Genomic DNA, 27,827 nt, shown 5'->3' with positions numbered 1-27,827 from the left:
TATCTACAGCAGGGGTTTTCAAATCCAGTCCTGGAGGGCCAGTGTCCAACACAGTTTGGGGATTCTTCTTCACAGCTGATTTAACTAATCTTTTAATTACTAGGTTCAGTGGGTGTGTTTAGGTGTTGGTGAACTACAAACTGTACTGGTCACTGGCCCTCCAGGACTGGATTTGGAGACCCCTGATCTACAGGGTCGGGTTGCCAGCTCAGATTGTATCTGAGCACTTGGAGGTGAAGGACCTTACACAAGGGTCCAACCGGTGGCATTGGGGCTTGTACCTGGGACCTCCTGGTCTGCAGTCCAACACCTCAACCACATGGCCACCCCTGAGGGTTTGGGCATTGGGTGGGAATTAAAACCTAGGCCTTCTCTGCATGGTAGGTGGGAAAACCTACCACTGAGCCACCGGTGTCTGCAGATTAGACTAATTGCTGCTCCCAAATTGGCTTGTAGTGTGTGTGAGATTGTGTGTGTGTGTGTGTGTGTGTGTGCCCTGCGATGGATTGGATGTGCCCGCCTGCCAGCAGACAGCCCCCACGGACCCCGTATACAGGATAGATCGGTATAGAGAATGAATGAATGAATGTATGAATGAGTGAGTGAGTAATTTATTTGTGTGTGGATGATCATCCATAGCCATGCTCCAAATTCCAGTGGAAAGCCTTACCAAATGAATAGGGGTTATTAAAACACCAAAAAAAGGGGTCTAAAAGGGGTCTAAACCTAAAATTACATTTTTAAGCAGCACAGATGGTTGTGATGATCGGATGTCCAGACTGGTCGATACAGAGTATTTCTTATAATCATGATCCAGCATCATTGATGGAAGATGACGCAGTGTTAAGGAAAGCGGAACCATTTATCCGCTGGGGCGACTTTCCCTCCGGGCCGCGTTTGTGCTGCACAGCGGAGTATGACAGTTTGTAAACACATTCAGGTGAGGCGTTAAATTAAATATCTGCAGGAAATGTGTGTTAGGGTTTTTGATTTCTGTCTGTGCGGGATGATTTAGGGATGTGTGACGGGATGGGAGTGGGTTCAGGTTCTTTTCTGTGATACAGGAACGTGGAAAGGAAATGTCATTGTTCAAGGATGGAGGTGAGTTAGCGGTTAGCTCGGTGTGTTTTGCTAACAGAGCCACTCGCTAGCGCTGAAACTGCAGCGCGTGCGTGCGTGCGTGCGTGTTTGTTTGTGTTGTGTGTGTGTGTGTGTGAGAGAGAGTCGGGAAACAAAATGCTGATGTGTAGTAAGCCATGTCGTGTTGTCTTTCCATGTCGTAGCACTTTATTAATATAGAGGCGGTTTTCTGTGGTCTTGTTTTCGCATACAATTTACAATAACAAAAATGTTTATACACAGCAAAAAACAACTAAAAACAACAAAAACTGTGTAAACTGTGTGTGTTTTTTTGTTTACTTGTTTAAAAAACATTGTTAATACTCATCTTTTAACCAAGGACATATATTCTAGGTTATAATATATTTGTCAAATATTCTAACCCTTTAAAAATCCCATCCTTAGTCAAATATTTTATGCAAATAAATTTACAAGAAATTTGAAATTTTGGTAAGCTAGGTTGAGTTTGGTAACCCAGTCTTGGTAAATATAACGTTAGTCTAAAACATAAAATGTTTTATTTAAAAAAAATATATATATATATATATATATATATATATATATAATTATCTCTTTTAATTTTGAATTTAACTTTGCCCACTAGTACCTATATTAGAGCTGGGAATCGGCACACGATATCATATCTAGGTGATGATTTGATTTGCGTTTCAAGACTAGTTTTGGAACAGATGGTAGCACATGTCTGCACACACGGTCACAGGACACTATGTCGATCAGGAGTTGTTCAACTGGTGCTATTCTGACCACATATGTTACCACGTCTGCTATTTCATCACGGACAGCAAGTTTGGAGCAAATATGAATGAAATAGCGTAAAACTGGTAGGGGACGTTTGACATGATTCAGCAATTTTACAGTTTCCAAGAGCGGGAGAACATGACTGAAGGACAACGAGAGATCAAGAAGACCTCCAATGAGCTCAACCGCCCAAAATTTTGAAACCATTTAACAACTTGTAAACGATGACTGCCGGAGAAGAATATACAACATTGTTCTCATGTGTTATTTGAACATGTTCCATGTTGCCAAGTTCGTCTTTAGGCTGCTGACCCAGGAGCAGAAGAAACATGGCGTCGAAGTCTGCCAAGAACTCTGAGTGCTATGAATGATGCGTACACCACCATGTTAAGGATCATTACCGGTCACAAAGCAGCAGTCTTCACAGTGGAGAAAGGCGAGGCAGATCCACAGCTTGAACAAGTGCATCCTCATAGTCTTTGTTTGACAATTGTGGAATTGTGCATCTAGAATTCCTCCCCAGGTGTCTGACCATCAATAGCAAAATCTGCTGCCAGGTTTTAAAGCATCTAAGGGAAGGCGAAAGCCGACCAAATCAGTGTTGTGAAAATCTTAAAACCTTTTGTTGCTGATATTGCATTTTTCTAAACAGACTTAACTAAATTTCTTCATTTAAATTTAATTCATATTCTATGCAGCTTATTCTGTATAGGATCACGGGGGTGGGCCTGGAACCTATCCCAGGAGACCAGGGAGCGCGAGTCGGGATACGCCCTGGACAGGGTGCCAGTTGGTCGCCAGGCACACAAACACCTTCATTCTCTCACAAAAATAAACTCATTCTCTCTTTCACATACACCGACACACAATAGAAACTTTCTGAACACCAATTAGTATGTCTGTTAGTATTTAGTATTTTAACAATTCATGTTTTTTTATTTTGCTTTAAGGGAATTACCTGATGCAAAATTGTAACTGTTAATGCAAATGTTATCAAATGTGTAATCAACTCTAAGCAAGTTGCCGTTGCTGTATGTTGGAAAACACCTGGGTGTCACACCTCCATTTTTCTCTTGGGAAATCTTACTGATGAAAACCTAATTTAACAGTACTTACAATTTTTGCATTTGCAGTGTGATTATTAACCATACGCCCAAAGTTGGGGAATTTATGTGCAGGCTTACAGACTCTGCGTAACTATGGAGATGACAAAAGAGAAGTGAAAACAGATAACTATGGTTTTGTCTGTTGCTCTTTCTGTGTCCAATTTAAACACTTGAGATTGCATTTTTATCAATAATGCAGTATACACTGTAAGGTTTGTGGACACCTGATTTTGCATCCATATGCAGTTCTTCTGTCCAGTTTCTACATATTTGGAAGCACGTGATTGTATAAAATGTTTTTAAGATTTGAGTGTCTGTATAGCATTACAGTTTTCCTTCAGTGGAATTAAGCTCAAACCTGTTCCAGTCGGATCCCGATGAAATTAATTTAAAGAATTGCAGTTATTTTGTGGATCGCCACACTAACTATAAAATAATTTTTTGAATGAATTATAACATTCATAATAGAGATGCACCGGTCGATCAACCATGACCAGATATAACCGGATGTAACAGGTTCTGTGCCGAGTGCTTCTAAGTGCTGCAACAAAAACACATTTTTATGGCGTTACATTATCGAAAATTGTGTGCATTAAAAAGGCCCCCGATGTGTCTTTTTTTTTTTTCATGTATTTGTCTCAAACCCATTACACAAGCTTACAGCAGTCTGAAAACACCACATTCTCTAATTAGTCTCAAAATGCACACATTAGAAGCCGTGCATGTCCTTGCTCAAGACTTTGAAAGCGTTTCTTTTTAATTCTTTAGGAGGTTCACTCTAAACTATTCACACATTGACTATTTACACCATGTGGTAGGAGAGAATTATTTGCCAAGTTTGTTTAGAAGTAATATTTACGGTGGATGACGCATTCGGGCCACTCAGTTAATTTTGTTTAATTTTTTTTAAGATAGTTTGTATTGTTTAAATGGTTTTTAGGTAAAAATTATAGGAAATGAGCTACATTTAATTACTTATGTAAAATTCAGTTGTGAAGCTGGAATTGCATGAAGGTTTTAACTTTTTTAGAGGTTCAAAATCTTAAATTGTTACAAAAAAAAGAAGAAAAAAAGTACTATCACATTGGGATATTTATAAAAATCCTAGTGCCCAGTTTGAAGTTGAAGTCCTGTTAAACGCCACAGAATACCTTTGAAATGAACTGTAATGCAGGCTGCCTGACAGCTGTGGCTAGCTATGCTAGGTTATGCTCTTGTAACTGAATAAACACAAATCCCTACAGCCACACTCCACAATCTAGTATAAAGGCTTTTTTTGAAGAGAAAGGTGTCCACAAACTTTTGGCCATATAGTATAGGCATCCGTTTTTGTAATTGTGGTTTAAAGAACAGACTGTACATATGCAGACACGTCGCGTAGAGCCTTGCTCCTCGAGTGTAACGGTAATGAGTGGGAATACGTGCTGTGAGGAAGCTAAAAACAGAAAGTGCCTCTGCATCCCTCCAGGAGGCTTCACTGCCAGCACCAATACATCACCCTCAATGATGGATCCTGCCAGTTTTGTGCCTCGATGTTGTTGAATGCTGTCTATGGCCTGTCACCATTTATCACCCGTAGCCAAGACATAATTTGGCAGAGGTTTATTTAGCTTGTGATTCAACTGCCCTTGCTTTATTTGTCTCCTTGCTTAAAAACCCAAAGATTCAAGGTTGTTCAGCTTTAGGGCGTTTTAAACCGGTTTCTTGGACGGAGGATTATGTTACCGTTCTGTGTTAGATCTGAGCTTAGAATCTCATGTGCTGCAGCAGACTCCTGAGCTCATCCCTCATCCATTAATCCATCCCTCTTTCTCGCACACACCCCCAGGGATGCTGAATGTGCTGTTCCGGCATTGGCCAGAGGTGATGTAATACCCTCTAAATAATGCATGGCCTTAAGAAAGTGAAAGACCATGAGCCAGAAAGCACAGGCAGAGGAAATCGATGTCTGTGTGAGAGAGAGGGAAACCTACAAGAATCTGGGAAGAAGACAGGTTCTTACGGGGAAAGTCATAGCAACAGATCGTGGAGAACCTCATCCAGGGACAACGCGATGATCTGACCACATCAGTTCCCAGGTAAAGTGCTCATTCTCTAGTTTCACTTCAGTTGACTGAGGCAATTGAAATAAATGACTAAACCAGGCCATGATTTTGTCTGTCTAGTTGCTGAGTCAGGAAATGTTGAAACGTGTTTGTTCAATCTCAGATTAGACCTCAAACCTAGAGAAAGTAATAAGTTGTCTATAATAATGACAAGGCAGAGAGTTTAATATGCTTTTATCCATTTTACTCTAATGCAGGATGTTGAAGCCGTGGATGGTCCATTGCTCCTTGCACCATATTTCAGTCCCTTTCATTGAGATCTTGCTGCCTCCCGACTTGAATGCATGCAACACCTAGGAGAAACAACACCACAATGGGATTGAACCATTCTTAGCTAAAACTTTTCTTTAAACAGACAGAGCGATTGTTGGCACATCAACACACCATGTCTTATTAACAGTGTCTGGAAGGGATTCCAGGCTTCGAGGAAAGACCGTCTTGCCAGGCTGCTTTTTGAGCCTAGACGGCAGATGGTTCATCTTTGCGGTCTTGAGGCCTGTGGATCCTCTACTTCTAAAGTTCACAAGTATAAGCGTTCGCAGTCCTCCAGCTCTTCTCCGGTACATAAACTGTGGAGGTCATGGAGGGATCAGAGGGTGAGGACATCAGTCCAGCCTTAGAGGCGACCGAGGACTACCTGCACTGCTTGGGCAGCGGTCAAGAATCTGGACAAATTTGCCCTCCCAAGCTAAAAGAGGTTTCGACTCTGGACAAATTGACTTCCAGTGGGGTATGGGGCTTGCTGGGTGGGGAACAGCCCGAGATATCATCTCACAACCTGGCCTGGGCCGAACAAACTTCTTTTAGCGTGCTGGGCCTAAATAATGGAAAGAGGAACCGAGCCCGCTCCACTAATGATTTGGCCGCCCATGCCAAAGAAACCAACTCGAGCTGTTCATCCAGCGGGGGGTTCAAACGAGGCCACAACAGGTCACGGTCAGATGTCAACTATCGGACGTACACGGATAACGGCGTTCCAGCCATCGACAAGAACACGCTTAAGAACATGGCATTAAACGATCAGATGCAAGGTAAGGAGTGTTGTTGTTGTTGTTGTTGTATCATTCATGTTAGTGATGCTCCGATTGATCGGCCACCGTTCATGATATTGGCTAAAAATAGCTTGATCGGCGAACCCCAAAAGCGCCGATCAAAAAGCCAATCACTTGATGGAAATTACTCGCGCGACTTTTTCACACGTGCATGCACGGCACACAGGTAGACAACAGCAGAGCGGAGCTTACCAGTGGCAACATGAGTTTTCCCGTCTTGGAAGTTTTTCAAAGTGCCTGATAAAAACGTAAAGTTAGCCGTTTGCAATGTATGTCGTGATGAAATCCTTCGAGGTGGAAGCAAACAACGGCATTTTAACACCACTAACGTGATTAGGCATCTTAGAACACGAGTATGAGAAACTAAGCTAATTATAAGTTACATTGCCCTATTTGGGAAATGGGTGGTTTTTCAAGATCTTGACTGTAGCCTATTTCTACAGTTTTTTCCCCCAATATAGTTAATTTAGGGTTAGTTTAATTTCTACAAATGGTGCAAACTCTGCTAGATTATAGATAAAAGACTCCCATTCCCCTGCCATTCTGTGATCGGCAGATCATGATCTTGGTGATCGGTGATCGGCCTCAAAAATGCTGATCGGAGCATCTCTAATCCATGTAATAGTTTTATGACCTGTCACTCTAACGATTTGTACCTGCTCAGGTAATACACAATGACCATTCATGCGCTTAAGTGGGTCTCGTTCCTTTATCTCTATTTATCATCACCCTCTCTTATATTTATCGTCACCCACTACACACACTACACACCTGCAGAACCTATATGTTCAGTTTACAGTCTCTCACCTGCTCCTCGTAACAATCGTTCAGCTCGCTCTCCTTTTTATCAAAGGGGCAAAAAAAAAATTACATCGAGCAGAGGCCGGGCCGGAGTTGATTAGATTTCATTAGCAGTATTACGACAAGAAGTGCCCGGATTTGGTCAGCGCGCACGTTTGTTTGTTTGTTGCCGTGTTCATTTGTTTGGGCGAAGCGTGAATCTGAATTTGAAAGAGCTCCTCGACAAAGATGGTAATAGTAGGATAATGCAATTCTGCGACAAAATGGGCACAATGCTGTGAAAGAGTGGGTCCCAATTACCCCTGATATTAAGAGGATTAGCATACGAGTGAAAAGGCATTAGTCAGCATGAGGAACAGGAGCAGAAACGCCAGCCTGGGCCGTAGAGAAGCCATGTACTCCCTTTTTCAGTCCCCCCCAGATCAGGCCAGGCTTCATTAAGGTAATTGCGCAGTATGTATTGGAGGGGGCAGCTCAAGATTGATATAATCAATGTCACCTTTTTTTTTTTTTCTTCTGGGTATCGTGTTAGCCTAATCTTGTGCTCAGTCATTCAGAAAGGGGAAAAAAAAGATTAATTGCGGCCCCTTAGATTAAATCAACAGTTGTGGGACTCAAAGAGCTTCGTTACACCTGCCTGGTAGTGCTTGTCACTACTTATCCTAAATTTCCGCATCGTCTAGACTAATGTGAATTACATACACAATTGTTGTTGCCAAGGAGAAAATAGTTAGAAGCACGGTAGAATTGATGCTTATTTAACAGAAACTCATGGAGGAGATTTGCATAGCGTTCTCCAGATACAAATCGTGATGGATGTGTTGTTTTCAGTGATGAGACGACTCCCATCTGCATGCCATTTTCTTTCGGTTTTTAAAGCGGGTTGCGTTAACTGCTATAATTATTCAGGACTATAATGAAATCGGGGTAGACGTTAGTGATAAATCTCGAAGCCAGAGCAAAGTTTAAAAATGCCACACGCCATCATGATTAGTTTGGTGTAACTCGAGAATAGCTGTGGCTGTAAAACGTCCCGCCTACACCCCTGGTCTGGTATTCCTGTTCCTCCTCTTAAAGATTATAATCCATGTTTTAAAGCTACTGATTTTCATTGCATCATCCAATGGCTGCCGTCTTAGTCTGATTACAGCCTGCGGAGATTGACGTTTTAGTGTTTTAGACGCTGCTGCGGCTGTGTTGCTGGTTTTAACAGAAAGTCAGCTTTGATTGTAGGTTGTGCCCTTTGCTTTTTTTTTTTTTTGGTGCAGTGTGGTATTAATAAAAAAAGAAATCAAAATATGTAAAAAAAAAAAAAAAAAAAAAAAAGGCTATTAATTTTGCACCATTTAAGTAAGACTAAGGCAGAACGATGTGAAGAAAACATAATAAAGCATGTCTAAGCATTTGCATATTAATTGGTTTTACAAGTTATTTATATCAGCACAAGAACATCGTCAATCGTCTTTAAAATAAAAGACCCCCCCTCATATTATCACGATACCTAGGTGGCGATTTAATTAAAAGCGTGATTGTATACATATCTTGTTTTTGTTTTGTTTTTTAATTCCAAGATCGTGTACATTTTACAAATAGTTGTCATTTACTCGACAGTGTTATACCTTGGCTTCTTTATTCAACAACTCGAACACGTACATTTAACAAATGAAACGTAGCTTGTTCCTTATAACATTAGTTTTCCCAGTCAAAAATCAAACGTAGCATTTAAACAATGCAAACTAACCTTAAATTTAAGTTTTACATATAACTTGAACTTAACAGAGCGTGCCACCTGTAAGAGTATAAAGTAACAACGACGTTTTTCAGCCTCAAATGCCTCCAAAGTCACTGTATAAAGCACTCCTAGTGCGTGTTTCAAGACTTGGTCGTGGCCATGTTGTGTATTTGTGTAATGAGTGGGTAACGAGACCAATTCGCTCGCATGTTTTTGGAGAAAACACAGGTCTGAGTCTTTTTAAGACATTCATGTGGTCACTGGCTGATCGACCGGTGCATCTGTATTATAAATGTAATAAATCATTTAAAAAACTATTTTTGAGTCACAAATCGGCACAAAAGAGTTCATAATTGAATTTTATATTTTTTTCCCCCAATCTCTATTAGCTCTAGCCAGGAGTGCTTGAGATCATTCTCAAGTGAGGCTGCACTGGTTAGTACTGTAAATACAGTATGACTAATCTTTCTGTCCCAGTGCTGCGTTTATCTATACCTCACTTGGGCAGCATCACTCAGTGACACAGCACTGACTTCCCTAACGCGCCACTTTTCTCCTAGAGATAAATTAATAATGAACCTGAACAAGGTCTTCACTGCTTTGTTTGAAGCTCAAAAAAGCGCTCCAGAAAGTCACTCCAAAAAGCCCATAGCACACCACATGACTCCTGGCACCTGGCAATGCCCCAAAACTGATTCAAAAGAGCCCAGTCTGTAGATAGAATATCCTACGAAGGGGGGGCGGGATTATTCATTATGTGCATTGAGGTTGTGGAATGTTAAACCATAGATAAGACTTAAGAACAACATTTGGGCAATTGCTTTAAAACTTTCCATTTAACCTTCTGTCAAGATCCAACGTACTGAAACATATAGCACTTAGTTCCAAACCTGCCCCTCTGATATTCGTAGACGTTAAAGGAAACCTGGTAGTGCCCCAGCCAAGGAAGTGTGTGGATGAAGGTTGCTGTGAATAGAGATAAAGAAAGGGAGCAAGGCGGGGAAAAAATGGCTAAGAGAGGAAGGGCTGAAAAGGAGTGCCACAGATTAGGGGTCGCTCTCTGACCAGTTCTGTTTGCACAGTAGCCTTGCAAACAATGATATTTCTTCCTGATGAGGTCACGAGGAACGCTTGCGAAAAGACCCGCATGACGACTTGACAGACTGATAGCGTTTTAGCAAAATATTCTCCATTATTCACCAACGCGTACGTCCTACACTTTTCAACAGAGGCATTTCTGTGAAAGAATGAGAGACCGCGGAGAGGTCGCCAAAGTCGTCAGAAAGACGAGCTTTGTTCCACAGTTATGCTCCGTGTAGCTGTACAAATGTCCGTTATTTTGCCATCAGCTGCTCAGGAACCTTTTAAGCATCATACAGTTGTTGTGACGCCAGAGTTATTGATGGAAATGACGAGCCAGGAAGATGCGGTTGTCGGGAAGGAAATAGGAGACAATAATGCAGTGCGTTACTCAGTTCCTTCCAATAGTGCTCACTTCCACGAAGTTTCACTAGGCTTCCATGCACTAGGTAGTGAATAAGGGAGCACCAACGAGTACTACAGTGGCGTAAAAAAGTATTTATATGATTTTGCGCCATTTATATGATTTGGATATGGTTACGCTTAAATGATTCAGATCATCAAACAAATAATAACATCACACAAAGATAACCTGAGTGAATACAAAAATGCATTTATTAAGGGCAAAAAAAGTTGTCCAAACCTCCCTGGACCTATGTTAAAAAGTAACTGCCCCTAAACCTAATAATTGCAATCAAGCATGTGCGATAACGACTGGCAATGAATCTTTCACTTCTCTGTGGAGGAATTTTGGTCCACTCTTCTTTGCAGAATTGTTTTAATTCAGCCACATTGGAGATTTTAAGCAGAAATGGCCTGATTAAGGTCATCATTCGGATTTACTGTAAGTCCAGACTTCACTTTTTCATTTATTAAATTATTTTAATCGATTCAGAGGTGGACTTGCTGGTGTGTTTCAGATCATTGTCCTGCTGCATAACCCAAGTGCGCTTGAGCTTGAGGTCACAAACTGATGGCCCGACATTCAGGACTTTCTGGTAGAGTGCACAATTCATGGTTTCATCAACTATGGCAAATTGTCCTGGTCCAGACAGGTTCTGTTTAAGTTATTTTCTCGATTCAACAGGTCTCGCAGTAATCATACCTGGGTGTGGTCAGCTTTCCAAAATATGTGGCTAATTCATGATGTTCCTTAATGATTTTTTTTTTATTACACATTTTTTTAGATGGTGCATTTGGACAGCATTTTCCCTCCTTAATAAATAAAATCATCATTTAACAACTAATTACTCTGGGTATCTTTTTGTAATATCATTTTTTTGATGATCTGAATCATTTATGTGTGACAACTATGCAAAAAATATATATATTTTTCACCGCACTGTATATTTGTAAATTAATAGAATTTTTTTTTTGTAACACACTATTTTGTTGTTGTTCATTTCCCAGGTAATAAAGAGAGCACCACTAGTCTAATAAAACAGGGGATCTTGGAGCACAGGGAGGGTCCTTGGGGCCGCTGGAATACCTGCCATGTGGAGCTCACGCCCTGCGAGCTGCGGGTCTACAGCCTGGACAGCAGTGGGAACAGGCAGCTGTGTACAGCCCTGTCACTGTCCCACTGCCAGAGTGTGGGTGCGCCTCAGCCTCAGCCTCAGGATGGGCGCGTGCTCCAGGCCCTTTTCTTCAACAGCACTCGATTGCAGCTTCGCGCTCCCTGCCAGTGGGAGGCCCTGGAATGGCGCCGGCTCCTTTGGGAACGTGTCCTGGTCGCTCGTCCAGCTCATCATCACGGCGAATCGTCATCTACCGCTTCTCCAGATCCCCATGAACTCGATCCCAGCGTGGTCTCCTTGCCAACCTCTCGTCCGCTAGTCCGTCCCAAGGCCCTGCCCTTGTTTACCAAGCACTGCGCGGATGTTCTCAAAGTTGGCCTCCTCTACCAACCCAGCGACCTCAACAACTGGAGCGCCTTCACCTTCGTGCTTAGTCGCACCCATCTGCAGGCCTTCCAAACCGAGGGCCGAGGGCCAGTGTGTGAGCCCGTACTGCGGTGCGCACTGGCTTCCTGCTTGGCCGTGCAGCGGGATGACGCCGACGTAGGAGGCTGTGCCCGGTTCCAAGCCGTCTTTCCAGATGAGGTGCTGCGTCTCCGGGCTGAGAACGAGCCCCAGGCCCAGGACTGGGTGGAGGCCCTGCGCACAGCTGTGGCCGCCCAGAGACCTCAAGGGGAGAACAGCCGTATAGCGCCATCAGGAGTTCTGATGAGGAGCCGGCCAGCCCGGGAACGTCGGCAAAGGGAGGCCCAGAGAGCCAAGCGCCAGTCTGTTACAACAAGCTTCCTGAGCATTCTCACGTGTTTGGCTGTGGAGAAGGGTCTGACTGCTCAAAGCTTCAGATGTGCAGGCAAGTACCTCACTCTAACACCGTAAAACATTCTTTTTTTTGTTACATATTTTAGAAAAAAAAGTCCCAGCAAAGTCATGTGTGCATATTGTTGACCTGAGACCTGAGATGACCAGACCTCTGTGTCCATGATCTGTGCATTTCCTATTTTAATAATGATAAAAAATGCAGCTTGGTGTCATTTGTTCATTCGCACCATTAAGCAACGTAGCGACTTGCGTCTGAGTGGGTAGTCGGTTCTCCAAAGATTTTCTATTGTTTCATCCTGTGAGATCACCAAGCGTCCTGCTCTTCAACTAACCAAAGACCACACAAAATTATTTTCACTTGAGTTTCTCAAACAAACAAGCATCCGTCTCATAAAAAGTCAGTGCTGAATCCTCAGCACTGGTCTGTAATTTGTAAATGAGCGCTACCCCCCCTCCCCCAACTCCATGTGCTCTTTGTTTTTGTTTATGTTTTGCCTCATGACAACGTGGTATTATTCGTAGTCACATGCAGGCCGTCTGTGACTGTGGTTTGCTTTGTTGTGGTAGCTTCAGAAGTTTAGGTAGACAACATGGTTTACAGGCAGGTTTTTTTTTTTACTCCGGATTTGTGTTTCAAAATAATAATATTGCGAAAATAATTATTGCTTTTGAAAAGAAGAGCACAGTATCATGATTTTTTTTTTTTTTTTTTTTGCTAGTTTTATATTTGTATTATTAACTTTATTGAGCTAAGAAAGAAAAGGCTTTTCTTCTTGACTGGTACAAACAGAGAATTTTCTACTTGTTTAAAAAGAACAATTCTGTTCACACGACCGACGTGGTAAATGATCTTTGTCCACACGACAACGCAAAACGTCCTGTTACTGTAAGTGCTGTTAGGAACATCCCCAATCAACAGCAATCAGAAACCTGAACAAAACGTCATTACCAGTTTCGTCCAAAATCGCTGTCGCTGTCTGTCTCGTTCTGTGTCTTCGGAGTTTTGTATGTAGCAGCAGTGAGCTTAGGAGCCTGAATGTACTACGCTGTCCAAAATAACATGTATGGCATTAGGGAATTAAATAACAACAATAGTAGCAATAATCTGTTGTTATTTTAAGATATAAAGGTCTGCTGTTCTGGAACAGTTCTTGTAAGAACAGTGTTGTCAAGACGGTGCATTTGCGAAACTTTTCAAGCTCCATGATGAAACTCATGAAGTCCATCCAAAAAAAAAACAACAACCAAAACTTACCTTTGCTGCAAATACAGTTACCAGATAGGGGCTGTTATGAAGGTCTTTACAGACCATGTGAGTATCAGACGCATCTCAATATCAACTGTTCAAAGGTAATTATTGCATATTTTGGACGCCTTCAGCATTGTTTTACAAAGTAGAAAGAAATAAAAATCAGGACAGACTGGAATTAGAAGATGAGTCCAAACTTTTCATTGGTGGTGTAAATCCTGTAGCCACACTGTATTTTAACTTTTCAGTACATTAGATATGCTGCGTATCTAATAATAAAAAAAATTAGATCTAGTAATTGGACGAATTCAATCTTTGTTGAATCTTTCACCATGTCATAGTTTTCCATATCATATGGTTTTTGACACAGACTGACAACATACTATACTATACTATACTATACTATAAAAATAGTACAGAGAAAATAGACCGAAAAAGCCGATTCGCCAGACCGTACAAACAAACATATAGGAGCAATAGTGATTATAGGGTTATACAGTAGTACCATTCTGGAAATTCTAGTTTTGTGGTTTTTTTTAGTACCATGTATAACATCAGCCTGAGACATAGAATGCTGGATGCAAAGGTGGAAAAAGAGTTTCATGCCAGTCCATCACTTGGAGTGATGCAACATACATTTATTCGCCCCCAGGGGCAATTTCAAGTAGCCAGTCCACATGCTGATATGATTTTTGCAGGAACTCAGAGGACACTTATATGGATGCAGGGTAATTTTAACTCCTGTGTTTTTTTGTTCTTTTTTCTTCCTTCTAATTTGTTGTAAAACACTTATACACTGCTGGGAGAAGAAAAAAAAAATCTAAACCACCTGGATTTAACTAAACAAATGGGTAATAGTCTTCCAATAGATAATTATAATCATGTTATGTGCCCAAAAGTGAGGTCAGCTACCCACTTAAATATACTGAATGACCAGGTTTTTCCATCAATGGATGTTTTTTCTTCGGCATATTCCGAGACGATGATGCCAGGATTCATCAGGATGAAATAGTGAAAAAGTTTGTCCAGGGAGCACGAGACATCCTTTTCACACGTGGATCGACCACCACAGGGAGCAGACCTTAACCTGATTGAGAATCTTTGGGATATGCTAGACAAGGCTTTACGCAGCGGTCCGACTCTCCCGTCAAAGGCGGTCCAATTAAACATTAGTGTTCAACTTTTTTCTCTTTTTGACTGGCCTTTGTTTGCGTGGAATGTGTGTGCATGCTTATATACTCAGCAAAAAAAGAAACGTCCCTTTTTCAGGACTGTGTATTTCAACAATAATGTTGAAAAAAATCCAAATAACTTTACAGATCTTCATTGTAAAGGGTTTAAACAATGTTATCCATGCATTTTCAATTAACCATAATCAATTAATTAACATACACCTGTGGAATGGTCGTTAAGACCTTAACAGCTTACAGAAAGTAGGCATTTAAGGTCACAGTTCTAAAAACGCAGGACACTAAAGAGACTTGTCTACCGACTGTGAAAAACACCCAAAGAAAGATGCCCAGGGTCCCTGCTCATCTGCGTGAACGTGCATTAGGCATGCTGCAGGGAGGCATGAGGACTGATGATGTGGCTAGGGCAATAAATTGCCATGTCCGCACTGTGAGACGCCTAAGACAGCGCCACAGGGAGACAGAAAGGACAGCTGATCATCCTCCACGTGTAACAACACCTGCACAGGATCGGTACATCCGAATATCACACCTGTGTGACAGGTACAGGATGGCCACAACAACTGCCTGAGTCACACCAGGGACACACAATTCCTCCATCAGTGCTCAGACTGTCCGCAAAAGGCAGTCCATGAGGAGGAGATGCACTGCAGTACTTCAAGCAGCTGGTGGCCACACCAGATACTGACTGGTACTTTTGATTTTGAGCCTCCCTTTATTCAGGGACACATTGTGAAACATTTTTAGTTTATGTCTTATGGTGTTGACTCTTTAGTGTTCATACAAATATTTACACATTAAGTTTACTGAAAGTAAAAACAGTTGAAAGTCAGAGGATGTTTCTTTTTTTGCTGAGTATATATATGTATAATGACACACATTTATAGTGCTATTTTTTTGATAAGCTTATGCAATGTCACAACATATAGGCAGCAGTATGGTGACTTTGTGGTTTAACACTGTCGCCTTGCAAGGTTCAATATCCAACTTAAGTCTCTATGGAGTTGCGTATAAAATGAATGAATATATATTATAAGATAAATATATTGCCTAGTTCGCTCCTTGTAGTGGAATGTGGGATAACAAAAAAAAACATTTTACATTTTTACAAAAAAAACAAAGTCTAGTCATTGTCTTTCTTTGTCTGTCTTCATGTCTGTTCTTTTTCTCTCTCTTTAACATGGGAAGTTTTGTTTCCGTCCCTCTGGAAAGGCACTCAGTGGACCTGTAGTTGTTTTACACTTTAATCGCTTTTCCCTAAACAAATATCTCTGGCCTTCGAGGGACCCGTCAGAAGGATTAGCTGAACCGTTGCCTTTTCAGGGCATAGAGGACGTAGGCTGTAGTGGGTGAACAACAAGAAGCTGTGTCAGCTAGGACATTTGGGGACAAAGGACCCAGTCAAGGGTTGTTTGGAGGGGTTATATTGGGGGGGGGGGACCCAAAAGGTAGTGATGGTGTTTCTCTAATAGGACGAGAGTCTTAAGTTTCATTTTATTACTGTTGCATTCTGTCGTCTGCTATCTTGGGCTTCGATTGAGCACCTCCCCCCTGTGTTTTGGCCTCTCTTTCCCTGGCTAACCCTCCCTGCCCCCAATTTGTTAAAACCCCCAAAAGGTTGCATTTGCTGTCTCTGCTGCCACAGACTGGGAGGGCTCTTTATTTTGTTCGGTGAGGGTTATGCGTTTGAAAATACAATGGAAAAAATGCAACTAACCAAAGCCTCCTCGGTCTCAGTGCCTGTTGATGATAGAAAAAAACAAGGCAACTTATCCTGGTAATATTTATTTTTATGATGAAGTGGAAAACATATTCTAAATGATACAATGTATTAGTAAAAGCTTAAATCGTGATTTTTTTAAAACAAATTTTTTTTAATCTTGTTAAACAGACAAGGACTCCCAATCCTAACATAATCTGTCCTTTCCAGAAAGGTCTTGGGTACAGATTGGGTACAATTTAATCAATCTAGCTCTATCAGTGTTTTTCAAAGACACATGTAGAGCAGTGACACCATTATTCTAAACCCCTGCACAAGAAGCACATTGACCTCGTCACAAGGCAGACAAGGTTTCCTCCTCGCAATGCCTTGTAATGCCGAAGACATGACGATGACATCGGTGCATAATTACACCCTAGAATTTGGCCTGTGTCCCAAACCATATGAAACCCTCAGTATACCAGTGCTGTCATTGTTTTTAGGCATCGCATCCAGCGCTTATAATGTGGTCTGGAGTGCAGACTAAAATAGTTATTGACTCTGCATTTCTTCCCTCTTCCAGCCAACAGGTTATTGAGTATGCCTGAGAACAGCTTTGAAAAAAAAATTTCTACTGAGCTAAAATGTCCGGCAGCTTTAAAGGTCCCGTATTTTACTAGTTAATACAGAGCTTCCCCAAATTGTCTCTTTATGCTATTTAGGCTGAAATAACCCTTTGTTTTTTCTTTTTTCTTCTTCTTCCAAATCCCTCACTTTTGCTTCACTTCACCTCCAAATGATACACTTCAGCGTCAGAGCTGAGCAACAAACCAGGGGAGTGTATGTTCTTAAATGAGGTCACAATAGGGTAAAACAAAATCAAACTGCCTTGTTAAAGCCCTGACCAATAGAAAAAATCAGCAGGGGATGTTTTCTCCCATGTTTTGTTTGTGCACACACTGGAGGCCCATCTAGTTTAAAAAAAAAAAAAAAAGGCTAAAATGGAAATTTTGCATATGTTCACTTTTAAAATGCATGTCAGTGTCCACATTATTACCACGCTGGATCATTTTCTTTGACCATCTTAAAATGTAATCTGTTCATCCATCAGACAAAATGGCAAGTCTCTTTTAGTGAGGCGTAATCAAGGCATGCGTGTGTATTTGCCGCATTAGGCACTTCAACAAAAAAAAAAAAAAAAGAGAGACAGCACCTTTCAAGTTCACTTTAAACACATTAGGATAATACTGTGGGCACGGTTTTAACACATTAGGCTTGATACTCCAAGATGTTTGCAATATGAAATGCTGGTGAGAAATCTGAATCATGACCCTAACAGACAAACCATTACATGATGTCTAGACCAGGCCTGCACGATTCATGCCAGAATGTGGATCAATTTTCTCCATGGGAATTGAGATCACGATTTTCTCACACAAATTTTTATTTATTTATTAAGTTAAATAATAAATCCAAATAATTAATATAATAAATAGCACCTGTGATTTTTGAGCACTGAGCCAACTATAGCATCACATGCATTTAATTATTATTATTATTATTTTATCATCAGCATAAGGTAAATGTCAGTTCGTTAGGTAGTTTGTAAATAAATACATATTTACAAAATATAATAAATTTTTTGTCAAAGTCTTATTGCTCAATCCTAACAAAGTAGAAATACAGAGCGCGATTCCGGGTCAGTGTTAAAACAAGCAAAAATAAATTCAGAGCACAAAACATCGAGTTCTACGCTTACGTTACCAAAATAACGACACACTGCTTTAACTCCACCATGTAAACTTATTACCTTGTTTAGAGCTGCCTCCTTGTTAGACATCAAAGTATCGATGGTGAAATGGCGTAAACGAGAAAGCGAGATGTGAAAAGCGATTGAGTTGTACAACTGAATTATTCGTTAGTCTCTGTCCTGATTGGCGAACTAAGTGTTTTTTGTTACACTGTGTGTGAAAGACCACGGAGTGTGACTGATACAGAAATCGGTGTCTGTCGTTGAGTAAATAAGTGAACACGTGAATGTAGCGTGATCTAAATGCAGGCAAACGCATGCAAGTGAATCACATAGTTTAGGCAATATAGTGTATGTACACACAATCTTATTTCTGAAGTATTCACTCGCCTGACCTCACATGCATATGAACTTGAGTAACATCCAAATCTTAATCCATAGGGTTTAATATGATGTTGGCCCCGCCCCCTTTGCAGCTGTAACAGCTTCGACTCTTCTGGGAAGGCTTTCCTCAAGGTTTATGAGTGTGTTTATGGGAATTTTTTTGACCATTTGGGAGGTCAGACACTGATGTTGGACAAGAAGGCCTGGCCCGTAGTCTCCGCTCTAATTCATCCCAAAGGTGTTCTATCAACCTGAGGAAGTTCTTCCACACCAAACTCGCTCATCCATGTCTTTTTTTACGGTACACAGGCATGTTGGAACAAAAAGGATCCGTCCCCAAACTGTTCCCACAAAGTTGGGAGCATGAAATTGTCCAAAACGTCTAGGTACACTGAAACATTAAGAGTTCCTTTCACTAGAACTGAAGGGTCCGAGCCCGACTCCTAAATAACAACCCCACATCATGACCCCCCCCGCCCTCCACCAAACTTTCCATCCTATCTACTGTATCTGTTTGAGCGTTAGAAGGACCCGAGGACGGCAGATCAAATGGGAAGGTTACAGCTGTTGATGGGACAATAGAAGCGAGTCTGGGAGCTGGAGTGAGGCACAGGGTCAGATGGGGGCTTCTCAGACTACTGTTTACATCAAAAAGATGGTCCTCGCATCTCTCTCACTCTCTCTCTCTCTCTTTCTCTCTCACACACACACACACACACACACACACACACACACACACTCGCAGAGACACAAACACAGCACACACGCACAACCTCATGCTCACCCCATCGTGCACATCTTTTTTTTTTTTTGGAGTGGGTGTCAGTTTGAATAAAGGACATCAAAGCAGCAGATCGGGTGTCTTTACTCTCGTGTTTGCGGCGAAACACCAAACCAACACCCCCACCCACAAGACCACTTCTTCTGCGTGCTCCCGTAGAGCTTTGCATGAAAGCGGGAACCACAGTGGAAAAGGGGGAACAGATTGACCCTCTCTTCAGCGAGCACCATGCTCCTCCTGTAGTACAGACATGCTTATTGCACCAGAAACCATTGTGAGGGAGGCTCCAAAAAGTGTCCTTGTTTTTTTTTTTTGTTTTTTTTTTTTCTCGTCCAAACATCAGCCATTTCAGGGTTGTGCTGTGTAGTCGCAAGAAGTAAGGACATCAAACACATCACTTTCCCACACTCCTAGATTTGCCCTAGAATTTTTTTTCCGCGAGTCTTTTCTCTGTATTTCCATAAAGGTGGCACTAGAGAGCGGGATGAGGACTTTTAGCTCATTATCTCTCTTAAAAAAAAAAAAAAAAGTACAAGTTAGTGTGTACAAAGCTGTTATTTAGTGGTCATGCATGTATATGATTTATATGCAAGCTCATGAAGGAGCGTACTCGGTATACGTTACGCTGAGGTTGTGGTACCTCAGTGGCCAGTTTCTTCCCAGAAGTGACACAGATTTCTGGGCACCAAATGTCCCTTCTTGGACATCGTGGAGCAAAGGAAAAAACTGAAAAGAAGCTGTCTGTTCTGCGATCCGGATTAAAAAAAAAAATTGGCTTATTAAACTGCCAGTAGGGATTGAGCATGTTTAATCAAAGAAGCCAGACTCATGTGATTTGCAGCCTGTGAAGCTTCCTGAAGCACCGTGATTTGCTTTTATGGCTGTCCATTCGAGTTTGGGAGAGCAGTCCTGTCATTACTGTTTCACTCTCCGCTGTGTCAGTTTTGGATTTGCTTTCGCCTGTTGCATAAAAGCGCAACAGGAACATTCTTTACGCGAAGCTTTTCTTAATAATAGTTTTTTCCCAACAAGTGAACGCGGAGTGAGTGGTACTGTACAAGCGATGCGCTATTTTCAGCATAGGGTTCGCATTTGCGGGTTCGTGCTGCACATGTACGCTGATTACAGGGCAGCCATGACACACGACACCCCGCTGCGCGGTCTGTGGCTCAGCGCTACGATCAGGCTCCCATCAGCGGTGAAGCCGAAGCAGAGGGACAGCAACGCGGCCTTTTTATAGTCCGGGGTCCCTGCCCCTGAAAACCTCAGGTTTACATTGGCAGTGAAAGGGGCCGTACAACCATCCCTGATTTTCAAGCGCTGCTAGAGCAATGCATTACATTATTGGTTTAGGGACGGGTAGGAACGGAAGAGGAAAAGTACATTCTCATGCGAGCTGTTTGAGCTTAAGGCTATTTTTTATGGAATGCGTACGTTTAAAATAACTTACTGGAAATGGTTTGTAGTTATAGATATGCTGTGTGTGAGTGTGTATGAATTTACGTCAGTATGGGTCGACAGAATTTTAACAGGAAAAGATCTTGTGAAAAATTGTGAAAAAAGTCTTGAGCCACACCTTGTTTCTTCACGTTGGTGGTGGTGGTGGTAATGCCTTTACTCACGCAGAAGTTGAATATTTTCCTGCAACAGGAAACAACAGGAACAACAGCAATCTGCTAGAGAACAGGCAGCACGGTGGTAATACGGTCACCTCCCACCTCTGTGGGTTGCGGGTTTGAATCCCTTCTTTTCTTAGCTCAGTTTCTCCCAGTACTTAATGGATGTCCTCCCACTCCTCATAGAGTTCAGAGACATGTGGTGTAGGCTGATTGGCGTTTCCAGAGTTATACGATTGTGTGTTCCTGTGCTCTGTGATCGGTTGGCACCTCATTCAGATTGTACTGGCATAACAGTAGTTTTTCCTTTTGATGTTAGTTAGAATTTTTGATTTTTGAAGTTAGAAAAAAGGGAGCTTGTCCTCTTGATCACTCTGCCTGCTATGAAGATATTTTGTTTTAAAAAGCTAACCAAACGTCAACTTACTGTACAGTACATAGTGCTTTGCGATAATTTTTTTATTCGTATCACCGCATGTGTAATGTTTTTACATGACCTGTAATTTTCCTTGATAATGGATTTCCTGCCTTAACTTTGCTGGTATTAAAAATAACTCATCAATCAAAATTCCGACGTCCAGGGTTGTGCAAAATAAATACTGTAGTGCAAGCATGCCTACCGGAAAAAAAAAATATATATATAACTCTCAGTAGACTGTAATTGACTTAAGTCAGTATTTTGTGACAGCGTTTTAAGGATGCTTTAGTCTGCGCCACTATCTCTGCAGGTAATTAAGCATCCTGAGTTTGCCTGTTGCATTTTTTGTTTTTGTTTTGTTTTGTATGCATAACCCAGTAGCTTTTTTTTTTTTTTTTGCCACTTACATAATGTGCTGCTTTCTTTTCTGGCATACAGTTGTATTTCTGCAGTTGAATACTGATTTGAATATCAGAAATGTTTTTTTTTTTTTTTGCTTGTTTGTTCTGTCTCAATAATAGTCATAAAAATTGTGTGGCTGATACTTTTTTGCAGTACTGGGAAAGGTACGACTGAGCTTTCTGTCTTGCGGTGAAGTGCCTTCCTTCTGCACTATACATAAAAAAAAATCCCCTTCCCTTACAATCATTACAATAACACACTAATCAGTAAATTGTTGTGTTTTTGCTCACTGTCTCGTCTTTGGGAAGATTCTGAGGCAGTAGACCTCCCCTGTTTGGAGACTGTGTTTTCCTCCTTGTTTTTGTTCCTCCATATCTTATCTACCATCTATCTCTCTCTTTCTCTCCCTGTGAAGTCGGCTCCCGACACCATGCTTCAATGAAAACCTACTCTTCCATGTTTGTCTGCGTACCCGACTATCAGTCGATTTTCATTCTCTCTTCCTTTTCTTCTTTTTATTCTTCTCTGTCCTGACCCTGTATCTCCTGAGATGGCTTGGATAAGGGACATCTGTCAAGTATACAGTCACCTGTTTTGGTTCTTCGGGATGAATCTCTTTCTTGTAGATCCCAAATGTTTTGAAGAAAACACGGACAAGAAAGAAGCATGAAAGACAAAGCATCACACGCTTTAGCTTTAGGACTTCTTGCCTTCTCCATGGTGGTTGTCTTCGACACTGTTTGGCGTTCAGTCAGCTTTTGTTGTGGCTGTACAATTTGCTTTTTATCAATGATGAAGGGATTTTGAAAGACTCAAAGCTTGTTTTATCTCTTGATTTTTTTTTTCCTCTACCGGAAACACAGTACAATTACTAACCTCTGTCTGACCAAGGTATATGCCATAATCTTGGACATATTAACAGAAAAACACCTCATCTATTTGATATTAACCACGCTCAACCTTGATTAATGATTATCAGGAGGTGACATGAGCTTTAGTGCTCTTTATCTCGTTTGATGACTTTGGCCTCTGCACGATGTTGCAACAGCTAATCAGCAAGGTTATCTCTTGTATTTGTATATCTGTATGTGTTGAGTGTGTGTGTCTGTATATATCTTTGTGTTATGAATCACCCTCAGTCTTATTTTCCCTCCAACAGGATGTCAAAGGCCAGTGGGTTTGTCACGAGGCAAGGCAAAGGTTTGCTGCTACAGCGGATGGTACTATTGCCAGAGCTGCCACCAGGACAACCTCTTCCTTATTCCCGCTCGACTGCTGCATAACTGGGACACGAGCAGACATAAGGTGCCTGCCGTCCTCAAATTGCCGTGCACACTCAGGCTAAATTATAACGCAGTATGAGTGAATTTCAGTATAGTCTTCACAGAAAAATGCAGTCAGTCTCACTATGTTGGTTAACTGATTAACTTGGCAAGTCCCGCATACATTTTGTAAAAGCAGCATGTAGAGACTTCTCTGTCACAGACAAGGGATATGGGGGAAAAAAATAAATAAATGAATAAAAAAATATATATATATATAGGTGTGAGCTAGGGATACATCTTTACCATTTTTTGCAGGCAAAGTGCACATATGATTTTTTTTTATTTTTTTTATTTGATGCTTTGGATAGCGCTGCACTATTAAAAAAATTTAATAACATCAAGATTATTTTGATATGTATTGTGATTGCAGTTTTACCGTTTTGATTTACACTGAATAATTTTAGCAAGCTTTATTTTTTTTGACACGAGACATTTAAACAATCAACAATGCACGTTTTACAACAATTCAGTTTCATTTTTTATGTGCTTTTATTAGGCTTTAATTAGGGATGCACCGAAATGAAAATTCTGGGCCAAAAACGAAACCGAAATTTTTGGATGCACTTGGCCGAAAACCGATACCGAAACCGAAAATGGCTTCATTAAAAAACATGTTTAAAATATTTTCTTTTTGTTTGTATAAAAAAAATGTTGCATATTGCAACTTTGCTGTCCTCATCTGAAACTTTGAAGTGCTTCCAAACCGCCGACATACTCCGTGTTTGATGCGTAATGACAGCGCGAACGAGACGGGAGGATGGGAGAGGCATGGCGACAATTTCGGCTTTTATTTTTGGCGCTTTCTTACGTTTCGACCGAAACCGATAATGCTATTTCGGCCGAAAATTTTCGGCGGCCGAAATTTCGGTGCATCCCTAGCTTTAATATATATATTTAATATATACGGTCTAATAACCGTTAATTACACTAATTGTCCATCGCACCTTGGTTGAAAGTAGGTCCGCAGTTTCGCGGAGAGAGCAGCTGCCTGCCAAAACCCACATTAAAACCCATTCACAGAAGCACATTTAGCATGTACATTTAGAAATGCATCTTAACCGTCATCGTTCTTTATTTACGGCTATAAAGCTACCTAGCACATAACACGATTTCAAAGCGCTTTCCATATCCTATGCGTGATGTCTAACAAACGATGGATTGAACACTCTACGTAGTGCACGAGCTTTCAATTGAATGCTATTTTAGATTTAACCCATAAACCAAGAAGTCAATAGAACTGATTCTAAAGCAAAATAAGTGGAAATATAAAGAGAAAATATAAAGAGAAACCTTTGAGATTTACAGGACCGTCCAACACCTCCATGGTTTATTCTTATCACGTTTTGGCTGCATAGTATTGGTAACAATTTAAAATTACCTTAACCCCTTGTAATTGCACTAACTGTTGGTCAAAAGCGCCGCCAGATGCGGTTAGTTAGTTCCACCAGCTTCGGAAGTATATCGATTGGCAGAGCAAAATAACTGGTTATCATCATCTAGTTGGTAATAAAATGGTGTTTTGTAGAAAAGTTGTACAAAAACAATATCACACTGAAGGTCGTTCTGTATTGCTGGATATAGAATGGCTGTGATGCCTACAACGCCATGCTATATCCAACAGTACAGCACTCCCTCTTGTGTTATATTGATTACATATATCTCATCTGTGAACATAGATGGAATATTTCCTCTTTTTCTATCAGGTGTCCAAGCAAGCTAAGGAGTTTCTGGAGTTTGTATACGAGGAGCCCTTGCTGGATGTGCACCAGTTGAACCCAGGCCTGTATGAACACTCGGAGCCCCTAGCCGCCGTGCTCAAGCTGCGGCAGCAACTTAAGTCTCTCAGGGCTTACTTATTCAGCTGCCGGGCCACAGTAGCCGAGGATCTACGTCGCAGGTGAGCGTGCAGTAGAAACCGTGTGTGAAACGGTGGGGCCGTCATAAATAAGAGGATAAAAAATTGGTGCCGGTCAAGTGAAGTCCGTTATAACGGGTTATATCGAGATTAACTAAGTACATGAGACAACACATTCCACAAACACATAATTATTACATCACAGGTTGCGTGAGACACCCTTCAAGTTCGAATGCACCACATACGGCCAGTAGTAGAAGCATGGTGTGTAACACTAAATGTACATGTGAGGAAAAGGAAGCATAAGTGGATTTCAAAGTATTTGGGTGAGGGGAAATATAAAGGGGACTATGTTTATATAAAGGGCTCTTCACTAAAAGGCTTGTCTCTATGACAGATACTTTTTGCCCTTTTCGAGGTCACCGTCATGTATAGAGTGCATGTAGTTGCACTTATCCATACACATATCACGCTATGAGAGGTGAAACCCTGCACAGCTCTTGCGATAAAATGTTACAACATGCACCACTGGGGCTTCAAACTTGAATTATGAACGTGTGCAGCTTTTACTTAAAGGAGAAGGAATCCAAGGATTAGTGCTCCAAGCATTTTATGTGAGGCTCCGGAAAAGAAGCAAAACTCGATAATGGGGGAATGTTTACCATTTTCAAAATCGCTGCTTCTCTCTTTCTCTCTCTATCTCTATGTCTCTCTCTCTATTTCTCTTCTTGTTGAGCAAATATGTCGGCCTGAATCATTGAATTATTGAATGAGCCAGTCGGCCGCTCCCATTCGGTCCTTTGAACTCCACGGTGACCTAGGCTGTGGGCGCCTGTTTGATGTTCTGACGAGGTGCTCAACAAAGCTGGGGGACGCGGTCCGGGTCAAGCCAAGCATCTGTTGGAAGTCCAACCCTGCATCATCGCTCAGTTCTGAAGCTATCCAAGCTGTACCAGCAGGAGGTGACTTTATCAGGCCACACTGGTAATGACCAAGGCTTGGAGGCAGCATCGAAGGTCTAGTGTTTACGGCCAGGCTGTGCGCCGGCAACGGCTAATGCTGTGCATTTCAAAACAGTGCAGGATTGATGAGGGCAGTGGCACTAAAATATTACCCCCACCATCCATCGCCTAGCCCAGACACCCATCAGTGGCTCTGAAGAGGATGGAGAGTGTTTACACTGAGGAGCAGAGAGAGCGGAGAGAGCCGTCAAAACGTACGAGTCTGATATAATGCACCTCCATGAGCGCTCAAGCCCCGACACACAGGAATGTAGCATACTTTAAACTATAAGCAGACCAATTTCAACACCTATTATAACTCTAATTCATGTTGTATTAGGGCCCCACGATTTTAACACACCACAACTCGCGATATTTAACTATTGTGCATTCAAATAAATCTATCTAGGCTAATGCCAAATAATTTAACAAATGACCTCATTATGAGCCAATATTTATTTATTAAACTAAAAATGGGATAGGCTTCAGGTCCCCTGTGTCGTTCAGTACAATAATAAAATAACCTGGTCATTCAGTACATTCAGGTCATCACATTGACTTCATTTTATTGCCACATAACATTACTGAGCTTAGACCTGACCAACTGAAGCACCCCCAGATCATAACACTGCCTCAAGAATTTTGTACACTGGGCGCTATGTGTGATGGGTGCATCGCTTCATGCACTTTTCTTCTTACCCCGACCATCACTCTGTCTGGAATAGAGTCAGTGTAAACTCATCAGACCATGTGGCCTTTTTCCACTGCTCCATTTTTATGCTCCTTATCATATTGAAACTTTTATTTTCTGATAAAAACAATTTTCTGGGCCTCCGAGTGATGCAGTGGTAAAGTGTTCACCCTGTCATCCGGATATCGCAAGTTTGATTCCCAGGTTATGCTGTAACCTCTCGCAGCCGGAGGTCTAGATTGTCCGAGCTCCCTCTCAGAGGGGAGGGGTGTGAGGTACTTAGTGCTCCCACATTAATTACGGCTCTACAGCCAATCAGCGCCGTCTGTGAGCTCACGCAAGCGGAAGGCGTGGATAGTGCTGTCCTCCGAGTGCATTACGCCGCCCCCAACGGCTTGTGAGAGAGCAGTTCGAAAATATGCGGTCATTTTTCACATTTCTTCCATGAAGTTTGATGTTCAGTACCACCCTGATAGATTTCACCAATGTGTTGTACAGTTCTTAACTCAATTTCAGTCAATTTAAATCTCCTTAGTTATTTTTCTTTGCTTAATCCAGTGACTTTTGAACACTGACATTTTATTGGCGTGTAGCTTTCTTATTCGTACATATTCTTTTTTCTGGCAGCATTGTTAGTCTAGCATTGTTTATGTAGTGCGCCTAATAAAAATGGGACTGTGTCCTCGTGTTGTCCCCATGTGTAGTGCTGCCAGTTACACGATTCACAAAAAAAGGACCATGTACACAGCATTTACTTACTTCACTATGAGTCATTGAGATATACATGAACCAGTGGTTACATTTAACCAAACATATCAAATGAAATATTGTATTTGGGCAAAATCAGTAGGAAGTGAGTTATTATTTCTCCAGTTAAGTAAAAACTCCTCCAGTGTACTTACTACAGGCAAGTAATGTGTACAGTACTCTGATTTTTTTCTTCCATGCTTGATGTGCATGGTCAAAGACTGAGTATGTAGCATATACCCTACCCAGGCTTCGTGCTTGCTGATTTTGGTCTCGGACAGATTTTCAACAAGCCCAGTATCGCCTGGAAACCGACCTCCAACAAACACTAAAATATATTTACTCTGTGGGTGAGAGGAAGACAGATTGACTGGAGAGATGAGAAGACGTATTAACACCTAAAAAAATTGAGATAAAGAGAATGAGAAACTCATTGATGCTTTCATAGACTGGTATGATGGGGGAAATCTATAAAGAACAAGAATATGCAAGAATGGCTTTTTTTCTACACTTCATAGTTTCTTATCAGCGAAATCAGCCAACAGCACCTGTATGGAGATTAGGTTAGGATTTCATCATGCCTCACATTGGATAAAGGGGCAGTTTATGCATTCTGTCAGGGAAGTATA

At 41.4% G+C, this 27,827-nt stretch overlaps 1 protein-coding gene across 2 annotated transcripts in view; it reads left to right on the top strand.

Annotated features, from left to right (window-relative positions):
- The first annotated feature begins 903 nt into the window (after positions 1 to 903).
- plekhm3 (pleckstrin homology domain containing, family M, member 3) overlaps positions 904 to 27,827 on the top strand; it is a 42,829-nt gene continuing 15,905 nt past the window's right edge. Inside the window, exons 1-6 of one of the 2 annotated variants that reach the window (XM_053496916.1) lie at positions 904 to 940; positions 4,813 to 5,062; positions 5,287 to 6,120; positions 11,165 to 12,121; positions 22,739 to 22,884; positions 24,608 to 24,801. In XM_053496916.1, the coding sequence (XP_053352891.1) occupies positions 5,670 to 6,120; positions 11,165 to 12,121; positions 22,739 to 22,884; positions 24,608 to 24,801 (1,748 nt within the window). In that variant the 5' untranslated portion in view covers positions 904 to 940; positions 4,813 to 5,062; positions 5,287 to 5,669. Of the gene's footprint in view, positions 941 to 974; positions 1,102 to 4,812; positions 5,063 to 5,286; positions 6,121 to 11,164; positions 12,122 to 22,738; positions 22,885 to 24,607; positions 24,802 to 27,827 lie in introns of those variants that run through there. The other variant, XM_053496915.1, reaches the window with a different exon arrangement.

The sequence above is a fragment of the Clarias gariepinus genome, chromosome 5 (genome assembly GCF_024256425.1).
Source record: "Clarias gariepinus isolate MV-2021 ecotype Netherlands chromosome 5, CGAR_prim_01v2, whole genome shotgun sequence".
Taxonomy (NCBI): Eukaryota; Metazoa; Chordata; class Actinopteri; order Siluriformes; family Clariidae; genus Clarias; species Clarias gariepinus.
The sequence above is the reverse complement of the archived record's forward strand: the minus strand, read 5'-3'. Positions and strand labels throughout refer to the sequence as shown.